At 43.0% G+C, this 13,476-nt stretch overlaps 1 protein-coding gene across 4 annotated transcripts in view; it reads right to left on the reverse strand.

Moving 5' to 3' along the window:
* The window catches only part of cnot3a (CCR4-NOT transcription complex, subunit 3a), an 86,840-nt gene that overhangs the window by 13,828 nt on the left and 59,536 nt on the right, over window positions 1-13,476 (reverse strand). For all 4 annotated transcript variants that reach the window (XM_041177678.1, XM_041177677.1, XM_041177675.1 and 1 more), the window contains 3 exons: window positions 13,191-13,299; window positions 12,329-12,485; window positions 583-685 (listed from right to left, as the gene is read on the reverse strand). In XM_041177678.1, coding sequence (XP_041033612.1) covers window positions 583-685; window positions 12,329-12,485; window positions 13,191-13,299 — 369 coding nt within the window. The remainder of the gene's footprint in view (window positions 1-582; window positions 686-12,328; window positions 12,486-13,190; window positions 13,300-13,476) is intronic.

Consider the following 13,476-nt stretch of genomic DNA (forward strand, 5'->3'; position numbering starts at 1 on the left):
TCAAAACGATGCAGGCTGCCTGGGTACACAGTTCAGCTGACAGTTAAAAATAAATATTCATTCTTTAAAATCTAGAGATGCAAGAGATAGAGAAACAGAACGAGTTGAACTTGCAATATCAGAAGGATGGTGGAATCGATGAGTTTCATGCAAGGGTAACCAAACACTGGACTGGGTATGGCAGGGCTGCCCAGGAATTTCTCAGCTGTTTCTTCCCCTCATTTAGACCATGCTAGGTTATATTGGATCCTCTGGTACCTTTGCTTTGATGTGCATTACAGGCAGATGTTACCCCAAACAGCTCCTGTCTAACATACGGACAGTATCTTTGCCTTTGACGAGTGGATGCTTTACACAGGCACTATATGTTCTTTCCCCCCCCGCCACCCCCTGGCCACAGCCAACTAACTCCACTCCCCCCACCCCTACCCCTGGCCATCTAACACTATAGGAACTAAATTCTTGATTGTTTAGATTGAGATGAAAGATGAAAACCTTTGACAACCAGATTATGGTGTGAGACAAGAATGACTGGAGATTTTGCTGCCCCCTTCAGAGAACTGATAATAGGCAGCTACTCACCTCTCTCATTCAAATGCAAAGACTGAACCTGTTCTTCCAATCCTGCACTCACAGCTGCTCGTTCCGCCATGCTTTTTAAGGAGCTGAGTGTCTCTGGAGCCTGCTGTATGTACAGAAATAAATAATGTTGAAACAAATGAAATGCATAAATTTAAAAAGGTCTCAAACATTTCAAAGTGCCTCACATACAATGAATTATGTGACTTTGAAGTGATTTTCTGCATACAGCAACATCCCACCTACAGTAATTAAAATAAATCAATCTGATCTTTGTGACATTAGCCGAGGAAGGAATTATGCGCTTCAAACAGCGTCATGGGATCTTTAACACCTAAATGACTATTTAAAAGACACCATCTCCGACAATGCAGAATCCTCTCAGTACTGCATTGGGAATGTCAGCCTAGAGTTGGCACTCAAGTTCCTCAGTGGATCCTTAACTTACAACTTTCTCACTCATGAAAATATTACCAACTCAGTCAAGCTAAGTGCTGGTGCTAAAAGTCTTTAAATGCATGCCTAACAAAGTAACATTGTCACAGCCAAATATGTTACTGAAATTTGGTAGCCCCAGCTCATGTAGCACTTTGCAAAGTAGCACCCAGGAACACTCACAGGAAAGGAGGGCAGAGAATGAAGTGAGCAAGTTCAGAACGAGAACGAAGAAAACTGAATGGGACGGGGGTTGCAGGGTGGAAAGAGAGGGCGAAGCTAAAATATATATATTCAAATAAAACAGATGTACAAATTTTCTCTCAAAAAAAACATGAAGCAAACCATTTGGAAGAGTAAACCTTTGGTGCAACAAGCTTGCTGCTGGTTATTGGGAGAACACCCACTCTGAATTAGTTGCGAGTTGGTCATGAGCTGGAGTTTACCTTCAAATTGCAACCCTCGTAGAGGCACAGATTGTGACCTAACACACCATAACATTCTAATCAACAGTCCTTACCCTTTCAAACAAAAACCGCTGCCAGGTTTTTTTATTTACAACCCTCTCAAAAACAGCAAAGGGAACCTGTAAAACTACCTTGTTTAAAAGCTCGGCTGTGTTAACAAGAATGGTAACTCCACCCAGCTTGAGAAGGCCCTCAGCTAGAGGGTTATACACCAAGACACATGATGCTGCAGCCCTGATCGATGCTTCGAACAGATTTGTGGTCAGCAAAGAAAACCAACTTTGGGAGCTCAGAAACAAAAACTCAAAACTTTTCTCTTCTAGTGAGGTTGATGGAAGAAGAAAGAATCCAACATGCAAAGATGGAAATGATGCTCATTGTATGGGTTGGTATGAAAAGAAACTTTAAACCAGGAGTTTCTGATGTTGAATTTGAGCGATGTTCTTTGATGCTGCACCACTAAGTAAAGCAACCATAACAATTGCCTGGCTGTTTCAGGGACCATTGTTTACAGAAAAATGGGTAAATTGATGCAGAAACCCTGCGCTTATTATTATATAGCCAGAAATTTAATTCATCTAAAGATTTATTTACACTCATTAGCCAGTATACCATTAAATAATTACTGAACAGTGATTTTTTTTTAAGCGATATCACTTATAAAACATTTGATTTTTTTGGCATTTCAGTACAATCATACGGACACTGAAAATTACAGGTATTCTAGTGCTACTTATCAGAATTATGATATGACGAAATTCTTCCTGATGACTGTTCTCAAATACGTAGACAAGTACTTGTGTACACAGATCAAATTCCTCTCTTGATACATCTGCCAATGTTGTGAATCGATCCAAGATTCTCAGCATTCAAATAGTCAGTGCCAGGCTGGCCAGCCAGCTTCCGAGGGATACTTGTTAGGCTTATTTCCAGCGCTTTTAAAGGTTTTATTAATGACATGCAGTAAACAGATCAGGGCATCCTGTGTATCAGTTACAGTCACGGCCAATTTTTTAAAAAATTCATTCATGGAACGTGGGTATCATTGGCATGGTGAGTATTTATTGCTTATCCCTAACTGCCCTTGAGAAGGTGGTGGCGAGACACCTTCTTGAACCACTACAGTCCACATGGTATTCATGACAACGGTTCCAGGATGAGGAACTTCAGTTACATAGAAAGATTGTAGAAGTTGGAACTGTTCTCCTTGGACAAGAGAAGGCTGAGATTTAATAGAGGTGTGTAAAATCAACCCATCACATTTCTACCTCTCTTCAGTTCCGAAGAAGTCATATTGAACTTGAAACGTTAACTCTGTTTCTCTCTCCACGGATGCTGCCAGACCTGAGTTTTTCCAGCATTTTCTGTTTTTATTCAAAATCGTGAGGGATCTGGACGGAGTAGATAGAGATAAATGGTTCCTATTGGTAGAAGGATCAAGAACAAGAGGGCACAGATTGAAGGTACTGGCAGAAGAAGCAATGACGACATGAGAAAATTTTTTTCACACAGCAAGTGGTTAATGCACTTCCTGAATGTAGGGTGGTATCAGGGCCAACTGAGGCTTTCAAAAGGGAACTGGACCATTATCTGAAAAGGGAAAAAAATTGCAGGGCTACAGAAAAAAAAGGGAGTGGCACTGGGTGAATTGCTCCTTCAGAGGGCCAGCACAGACACAATGGCCAAATAGCCTTCTCCTCCACTGTAACCATTCTACAATTATAGGTACATGCACAGTGTTGTTAGGAAGGGAGCTACATGATTTTAACCCAGTAACAATGAAGCAGATATATAGTTCCAAGTCAGGATGGTGTGTGGCTTGGAAGAAAACTTGCAGGTGGTGACATTCCCATGTCCTTCTAGATGGTAGAGGTCATGGGTTTGGAAACAGCTGTGGAAGGAAACTTGGAGTTGCCGCAGTGCATCTTGTAGATGGTACACTATTTCTACTGTGCACCAATGGTGGAGGAAGTGAATGTTTAAGGGGGTGGATGTGGTGCTGGTCAAGCAGGCTAATGTGTCTTGGGTGGTGTTAAGCTTCATAGAATCAGAAATTTAATGGCACAGGTGGTCATTTGGCCTATGATTTCTGCACCGACTCTCCAAATGAACATTATGTCTGTGCCTTTGCCCTGTCTTTTCCCCGTACCCCTGCACAGCTTCGAGTGTTGCTGGAGCTGCACTCAACACGAGCAACTAGAGAGTATTCCACCATACTCCTGACTTGTAGATGGAGGACAGGCTTTGGGATGTGAGGGGCTGAGTTACTCACCGCAGGAATTCCCAGCCTCAGACCTGTTCTTGTAGCCACAGTATTTATACGGCTGGTCCAGTTCAGTTACTGGCCAATAGTAACTCCCAGGATGTTGATAGTGGGAGATTCAGTGATGGTAATGCCATTGAACGTCAAGGGTAAAAGGTTAGACATACTGTTGTTGGAGGTGGGTCATTGCCTGGCACTTGTGCATCACAAATGTTACCTGCCACCCATCAGCCGAAGCCCAAATGTTGTCCAGGTCATTCTGCTTGTGGGTACAGCCTGCCTCCATATCGGAGGGGTTGAGAAAGGTGCAATCAGCAGCAGACATCCCACTTCAGACCTGGAGGGAGGGAAGATCATTGGTGAAGCAGCTGAAGATGCTGGTCCTGAGGAACTCCTGCAGCAATATCCTGGGGTTACTGGTCTCCAACAAACACAACCATCTTCCTTTGTGCTGGGTACGATTCCAGCCAGCGGAGAGTTCTCCCCAACTCAATTGATTTCCATTTTGCTTGGGCTCCTCGATGCCATACTCTTGTCAAATGCTGCCTTGATGTCAAGGGCAGTCACTCTCAATTTAGCTCTGGAATTCAGCATTTTTGTCCATGTTTGGATCAAAGCTGTAAATGAGGTCGGGAGCCAAGGAGCTCCAAGGGAATCCAAGTAAAAGCGGCAGATTTCATTCATATAGAGCTGCAAATCAAGCCAAGAAGTGTGAATTGCCAGAGTCTCTCGGATTTGGAAACCATACAAGTGCTCAGCAGTGAAAGTCAGCTGCGTATGTTAATTTCTCTTGCCTCATCACAACATCTCAAATTATACATATTCTAAATTTACAATTTTTCAAATCACAATGTAGATGAAAAATTAAATTGGTCATAATTGATTCAAATATTTTATTCATGAAAGAAATAATTAAACAATGATTTTAAATACTAATTTATGGGAATTTCTAAATTGAGTAAACGTAGTTGACGTTCAAGTATATTTACGAGGTGGGTTGGTGGGCTGGGGGCAGGGAGGTTTACTATTTTCAATCTCCACCTTTATACTACGTCATACTTAAGTATCTTGTGAAAATTTTAAAAGTTGAAAGTAGTGTGCTATAGTGAGCCTCACTGGAAAAGGTGGCAAGGTTAGCAGCAATGCTAGGGAACCAAGGGTCTAGTGAGGAGGCGAAATTAAGGAAATTAGTATTAGTAAACCAATAGTGGAGAAATTAATGGGATTGAAAGCCAGGGTCCAATAATCTACATCCCAGGGTACTAACTGGAGGTGGCCATGGAAATAGTGGAGACATCGGTCGTCAGCTTCCAAACTTCTGTAGATTCTGGAACAATCCCGGCAGATTGGAGAGTGGCAAATGTAACCCCACTATTTAAAAAGAGGGAGAAAACAGCAAATTACAACAGATTGGTTAGCCTAACATCAGTAGCAGGGAAAATGCTAAAAGTCTATTACAAAGGATGAGATAACAGGACACACAGATTAGATAAAGTCAACATGGATTTACGAAAGGGAAGTCATGTTTTACAAATCTACTGGACGTTTTTGAGGACGTAACTAGCAGAATAGATAAGGGAGAATTAGTGGCTGTGGTGTATTTGGATTTTCAGGAAACTCTTGATAAAGTCCCACATAAGAGGTTAGTGTGTAAAATTGAAGCACATGGGATTGGGGTAATATATTGACAAGGACTGAGAACTGGTTAGCAGACAGGAAACAGTAGAAATAAACTGGATTTCAGAATGGCAAGCGATGACTTGTGGGGTACTGCAGGGATCAGTGCTTGGGCCCCAGCCATTCACAATATGTATCAATGATTTGGATGAGGGAACCAAATGTAATGTTTCCAAGTTTGTTGATGACATGAAATTTGGTGGTAATGAGAGTGGTGAGGAGGGTGTTAAGAGGCTTCAAGGCGATTTAGACAGGTTGAGTGAGTGGGCAAATACATAGCAGATGCAGTATAACATGGATAAGTGTGAAGTTAGAAAAAACAGAATGGCAGCGTATTATTTAAATGGTAATAGATTGGGAAATGACGTATAAAAGGACCTGGGTGCCCTTGTACACCAAACACAAAGCAAAAATGCAGGTGCAGCAAACAGTTAAGGCAGCAATTGGTATGTTGGCCTTCATTGCAAGGGGAATTGAGTAGAGGAGCAAGGATGTCTTACTGCAGCTGTACAGGGCCTTGGTGAGACCACACCTGGAGTATTGTGTGCAGTTTTTGGTCTCCTCACCTCAGAGAGTATACACTTGCTATAGAGGAAGTGCAGCAAAGGTTCACCAGACTGATTCCTGGGATGGCAGGATTGTCGTATAAGGAGAAATTAGGTTGACTAGGCCTGTATTCACTGGAGTTTAGAAGAATGGGTGGGGGGGGATCTCATTGAAATGTGTAAACCTCTCACAGGGACGAACAAACTGGATACAGGGAGGATGTTTCTTCTGCCTGGGGAGGTCTAGAACAAGGGGTCACAGTCTCAAGATATGGGGTAGGACATTTATGACTGAGATCAGGGGGAACTTCTTCACTCAGAGGGTGGTGAACCTATGGAATTCCCTACCACAGAGGCTGTGGAGGCCAAGCCACTGAATTTAAGAAGGAACTAGATAGATTTCTGGACTCTAAAGGCGACAAGGGGAATGGGGAGAGCATGGGAGTACGGCGTTGAGATAGAGGATCGGCCATGGTCATACTGAATGGTGGAGCAGGCTAGAAGAGCTGAATGACCTACTCCTGCTCCTAGTTCCTATGTTTCTATTTAGACATTGAGAATACTATGACCAGAGGAATTTCAAGCAAATCACTTTTACCTCTGGATCTGGGGTACTTGAAAAGGTTTTTGAAAATCTGTTGGCACTAAGTTCAGGGCATGGTGAGATTGGGAGGGGGTGTCACACGATAGGCTTATGCTTGATATGCAAAGGTGAGAGCTGGGAGAGATTGTAATTGAAGGGCAAGAAGGGGTGTAAACCTGAAATCAATGCAATGGGGGCTGAAAGTCAGTGGTACATCAATAAGGACAGAAGGTGAGCGGGAGTTGGTGCAGGTGGAACTTGTATAAGATATAATGTGGGAGGCCTGGGGGAGAGCGCTGGGGCCAGAAGGTGAAAAAGGTGTGGAGGAGATGGGGAAGGGAATGTAATAAGCCAAAGGATGCAACTCAGCTGCATTAAAATATAACAATTTTTCTCAAAGAAAAAAACCATTATTTCCATAACAAATGGAATCGAATCATCATTCCGTTTCCCATCAGTTAATTCGCATCCAAGCACAATCTTTAAGCACCAAAGTACTCACTTGTAATAGACTAGAGACATTTAATTTTTCTTCTTGTACTTGTTGGAACCACATATAGCACAAGATGCACAGCATGTTACAATATCTGATGCAGATTGATTTTTAAATGGAAAGGTTACATTCGCAGTTGCACCCTGACCAGCCCAAGACAAACTTCACTTTCAAACAAAACATCTGTGTTTCAAGCATTTTCTTCCTTGCAGCAAGGCCTCGGTAGCAGGCCATATGTCTGACCAAATATAAACAACTCTCCGCACCATCGACCAGCACATCTTTGCTGGCCTGTAGATGGCAGGCACAAGCAGCAAATCCATTTTGTGGATTTTCTTCTGATCCAGGGCCAGGTTGCTGTGAATGCGTCACAAAATTAGGCCAAGTACGTACAAAACCATCATGCCACTCAGCTCCAAAACATCAAATCTGACATATCCTATCTTTTCACATGTTTTTAGTGCTCTAACCTTTACTGAAAGCTGTTGGAAAACCAGGTCCAGAACTTTATTCATTAAATCAAACCCGAACGAGTGTCCCTCTTCGGTAACGTTCTGTGATCTATGGTAACGATGACTTTTCATCGGAGCCCCGAGTTCAAATCTTGCCCAGAGAAGGCATACACCTAGCCTTTCAAATGCTCGTTCCAAGTGGATCATGTAGCAAGCAGTCTCAAACTCAAGCCCCAGGATACGAATGTAATCCTGAATCCAGATCAGTCCCTCTCGGAAATGACATTTAGGAGAATAACTCCTAAAATGGAGACAGCTCACTGCACTGCACTTGACCCACTCCAACCCTCCCAATGTGCAAACTTTCTTGATTTCCAAAACCAATTACACCTTTAAGACAAGAGTGTTACATACAACAGTGCCACACCAGGATATGGATGATATATTCTCCAGGTTCTAGAAAAGCCCACTGGATTGGAAAACAGCAAATGTAACACCATCATGCAAGAAAGGACGGAGGCAGAAAGCAGGAAGCTGCAGGCCAGTTTGTTAACATCTCTCATTGGGTTAATACTAGAATCTATTATTAAGGAAGTGTTTAGGAAATCATAATACAACCAGGCAGATTCTATATGGTTTTGCGAAAAGGAAATTATGTTTGACAAATTGCACTTTGAGGATGTAACAAGCAGGGTGGATAAAGGGGAAGGTAATGTCTTTGTATTTCTAAAAGGAATTCAAATAAGATGCCACATAAAAGATTTCTACATAAAAACTTAGTGTTGATGGTAAAGAACACATCTTTCTATTTCTGTTGTACTATGGACTAAAATTACAATGGCTGCAGTTTGAAAGACATGTCTGCTGGAACAGTGTGAGGAATATATATAATGTTGCTGTGCTGGAACAGTGTGCCACAAAAGACAGGATGGTGTCGAGGATGAGTCTTGTCTAATGGGGAACCATGTGGCAGCAATGTTTTAATTGGTTCCTGACCAGGGTTTGAGAGTAACCAGCGAACTAAGACGAAAGTGCTGGAAGACCACCTTGTGTCAAAGAACCAAAAGGAACTTGGAAGACATTGATCAAAATCAACCCACCGAATCTGGTACTCTGGAATTGGTGCAATTGAACTGTTTTATCCCATCTTTAAAAATCCATGTTTTTGTGTCTTGTATGTGTGTATAGGGATTGAAGAAGGGGTAGAGTTTAGGTTATAGAGTTAGAAATTAGCAGTTCATATTTCTTTCTTTTGCTACCAGTTAATGACAGTTTGTTCAATAAACAGTTATTTACTTAAGTTTACAAACTTGATGCTCATATTTTGTTAACCTAAATTAAACAATTAGGAGGATTGATCAAATTTTTTCACATGTCGTGGCTCTGGGAACAGTGGGGCTTGATATTGCAGTGCACTCTCCCCAGCAAGTCATGACAATGGTGATATGTTAACATATGCATTGGTTAACTAATAGGAAACAGGATAAATAGTTAATTTTCAGGTTGACAAACAGTGGAGTGTCACAGGGATCAGTAAATAGTCGAGGCCCCAGCTCTATTGATATTAAGTTGGATGAAGGGGCTGACAGTACTGTAGCCAAATCTGAAGCAAGTTGTGAGGAGGATATAAAGAGTCTGTAAAGGGATACAATAGGTTAAGTGAGTGGGCAGAAAATTGGCAGATGGAGTAAATTATGGGAAAATGTGAGGTTGTCCGCTTGGGCAGGCAGAATAAAAAAGCAGATTATCTAAATGGAGACAGACTGCAGAAATTTTCCCGTACAGGGAGACCTGGGTGTCTTGTTACATGGCTCACAAAAGCATGTTGGTACAACACGTAATTAGGAAGGCAAACGGAATTGAGGCCTTTATTGCTGGGGGGGAAGTGTAAAAGGGAAGTCTTGCTACAACTGTACAGGGCATTGGGTGAGACCGCACCTGGAGGACAGTGTACAGTTTTGGCCTTCCCACTTAAGGGATATACTTGCATTGGAAGCAGTTCAGAGAAGGTTCACTAGGCTGATTCTTGGGATGAAAGGGTTGTCTTATGAAGAAAGGTTGAGCAGATTGCACCTATGCTCACTGGAGTTAAGAATCAGAGGTGATCTTATTGAACCATAAGATTATGAGGGGGCTTGACAGGGTAGATGCTGATGGGGGCAGGGGAGAGAGAGGATGTTTCCTCTCATGGGGGAAATCTAGAACTAGGGGGACACAGTTTAACATTTTAGACAGAGGTGTCACAGGGATCAGTAATAGTTGAGGAATTTCTTTTGAGGGTTATTTATCTGCGGTATTCTCTTCCAAAGAGCTGAGTCATCAAATATGCAGCATGCAATAGACAGAGCTAAGCAATCCCACAAGCAATGGATCGGATCTAGGCCACATCCAGTTGCGAATGGTGGACAACAATTAAACAACTAACAAGAGGAGGTGGCTCCACAAAAACCCCCATCCTTAATGAAGGGGGAGCCCAGCATATCAGTGCAAAAGACAAGCATTTGCAACCACCTTCAGCCAGAAGTGTCAAGTGGATGATCCATCTTGGACTCCAAAGGTCCACAGCAGGGCAGATGCCAGTCTTCAGCCAATCCGATTCACTCCACATGATAATCAAGAAATGGCTGAAATCACTGGATATGGCAAAGGCTACGGGCCCTGACAACATTCCAACACTAGTACTGAAGACTTGTGATCCAGAACTAGCTGCACCCCTAGGCGAGCTGTTCCAGCACAGCCACAACACTGGCATCTACCCCGCTATGTGGAAAATTGCCCAAGTATGCGCTGTACATGAAGAGCAGGTCTAAACTAATAAAGCCAATTACCACCCCGTCAGTTCTCTATCAGCAAGGTGATTCAAGGTGTTGCTGACAGTGCTATCAAGCAGCACTGACTCAGCAATATATAAAAGATAAAAGCAAATACTGCAGATGCTGGAAACCTGAAACAAAAATAAAAATAGCTGGAAAAACTCAGCAAGTCTGACAGCATCTGCAGAGAGGAATACAGTTAATGTTTCGAGTCAGTATGACTCTTCTTCACAACTGAAGAAATATAGAAATGAGGTGAAATATAAGCTGGTTGGGGGGAGGGGGGGGAAAGAAAGAGAGAGAGAGAGAGAGAGAGATAGACAGACACTTACTCAGCAATAATCTGCTCACTGACACTGTTTGGGTTCTGCCAGGACCATTCAGCTCCTGACATCATTACAGCCTTGGTCCAAACATGGACAAAAGAGCTGAACTCAGGTGAGGCGAGAATGACTGCCCTTGACATCAAGGCAGCATTTGACTGGGAGTGGCATCAAGGAGCCACAGCCAAACTGGAATTACTGAGAATCAGGGTGAAACTCTCCACTTTTGGACTCATATCTAATGCAAAGAAACATGACTGTGGTCGGTGGAGGTCTATCTTCTTAGTCCTGGGACATCGCTGCAGGAGCTCCTCAGGGCAGTGTCCTAGACCAAACCATCTTCAGCTGCTTCGTCAATGACCTTCCCTCTATCATAAGGTCAGAATTGGGATGCTTGCAGATGATTGTACCATGTTCAGTGCCATTCACAATTCCTCAGATAATGAAGCAGTCCTCTCCGATATGCAGCAAGACATGGACAACATTCAGGCTTGGGCTGATAAGTGGGAAGTTACATTTGCACACCACAAGTGCCAGGCAATGGTCATCTCCAAGAGAGAATCCAACCATCTCCCATGACATTCTCATTGCTGACTCCCCCACTAACAACATCCTGAGGGTTACCATTGACCAAAAACCGAACTGGACTAGCCATATAAATAATGTGGCTACAACAGCAGATCAGAGGCTGGGAATTCTGAGGTGAGTAACTCACCCCCTCACACCCCAAAGTCTGTCCACCATCTACAAGGCATAAGTCAGGAGTGTGATGGAACACTCTCCACTTGGTTGGATGAATGCAGCTCCAACAACACTCAAGGAGCTTGACACCACCTAGGATAACGCAGCCCACTTGATTAGTGTCCCATCCACACAGTGGCAGGTGTGTACTATATAAAAAATGCATTCAGCAACTCACCAAAGCTCCTTCAACAGCACCTTCAAAACACGTAACCTCTATAACCTAGAAGGACAAGGCACAGGAATGCTACCTCCTGCAAGTTACCCTCCAAGCCATACACCATCCTGACTTGAAACTATATCATCGTTCCTTCACTGTCACTGATCAAAAATCTGGAACTCCCTTTCTAACAGCACTATGGATGTAACTACATCACATGGAATGCAGCGGTCCAAGGTGGTGGCTCACCACCACCTTCAAGGACAATTAGGGATGGTCAATAAATGCTGGCCTAGCTAGTAACATTCACATCCTGTGAAAGAATAAATTAAAGGTAGATTTTTGATTGACAAGGGAGTTAAGGGTTATGGGGGCCAGGCAGGAAAGTGGAGTTAAGGCCACAATCACATCAGCCACAATGTTATCAGATTGCGGAGCAGGCTTGGTGGGCTGAATGGCCAACACCTGCTCCTATTTCTTATGATCAGCGTAAAGTCAGTATGGGGGTTGGGGGGAAATGGGGTAGGTTGTGAATGGGAGCCGGAGGGCAAGATAGGAGATTAAGTTCAGTGAAGTTCAGGACTTGTGGTGCCACATCAACACATCAATAGCTGCAATAAATAAATTTGACGGCAATGCTATCCCTCACAAAACCCAAGTAAAGCAACAAGTGAAGGCCTTTCCCTGCCAGCACTCTGGTAACCTGCAGGTATCTTCTTAAACTTTACAGCTTTTCATTGAAACAAGCCTCTGTGGAACCTCTCCACAAGGCCCATCTTCTCCCATTCTGTACATACCTTTAAATCCTGGGAGACAAATGGTAAGGGTCCATTCATCATGGCTGGTGTTGGTTTAAGATCAGAGAAGTTGGAGGCTTGAGTGTTGACTTGACTAGCTGCAAGCACAGGGATGATGTTCGTCGTGCTGGCTACAGATACACTGACTGGCTCTTTCCTGTACAATAAGCAGTTAGAGCAATCATTCATAAACTAGATCAAAAGACTTTGACAACACACAAAAATGTTACATTAACTCCAATCTACATTAACCGGTCTTCTCATTGTAATAAGCTGGGTGAATCCTGGACAGTTTTATGCCTCATTTGCTTTAACGACACAGACAGCCATGAATTCAGCAGCAAAGCTAAAAGCAGTGTCTCAAGAACAACAACACATATTTTTGTAAATTTGCTCTCAGTATGCAGTCACTACTGCATTTACTATGCCACCCTAACAACTGAACAACTTGCTAGGTAAGTTCATAAAGAATCAGACACTTAAGTGTGTGACTGGGTCACATGGAGGCCAAGAGGGATAAGGGTAGCTTTCCTGAATCATCTGTGTTATTACTAAATCTGGTAATAGATATAGAGCTGTAAATCAAGTTAATAGATGCATTGAATTTGATTTCACAACTTGGTAGGATTGAACCAGTAACCCCACAATGGGGAGTCGGCCCCCCCTGGGCCTCAAAACTTATAAAGCTTATTTCCTTTAGTCCTTTTTTGTCAGGGCTGGCATAATTGGACAGGGATGATGTGGGGAAGATGTTGAGTACAGTATTAAAGGGATTACTGGAACAGCTGTTCACGGTGTCACTGCTGTTTTCCATAGCACCATTGCCAGATCTTACAGAACAAGCTTGTGCTGCGGTACTCACACATTATTCTGTATGGGGGTAGTACCAGTTGGCTGGCTGTTTGTACTGGAAGGAAGACTGTAGCTGTTCTGATGTTCCACACTGTTCTCAGCAACCACTGCACTATAACCTGAAATAACAAGGTGCAATTCAATATAAGCAACACCCCCAGAAAATAGATCCAGTGTCTGTAACAAACCAGATTGTATATATTCAGGAAATGCTGGAAATAACTTAGAAGGTCAGGCATACTGGTGTAGAGAGAAGCAGAGTTAATGTTCCAGGTCTCTGACCTTTCGGGAGGACT

This window comes from Carcharodon carcharias, chromosome 31 (genome assembly GCF_017639515.1).
Source record: "Carcharodon carcharias isolate sCarCar2 chromosome 31, sCarCar2.pri, whole genome shotgun sequence".
Taxonomy (NCBI): domain Eukaryota; kingdom Metazoa; phylum Chordata; class Chondrichthyes; order Lamniformes; family Lamnidae; genus Carcharodon; species Carcharodon carcharias.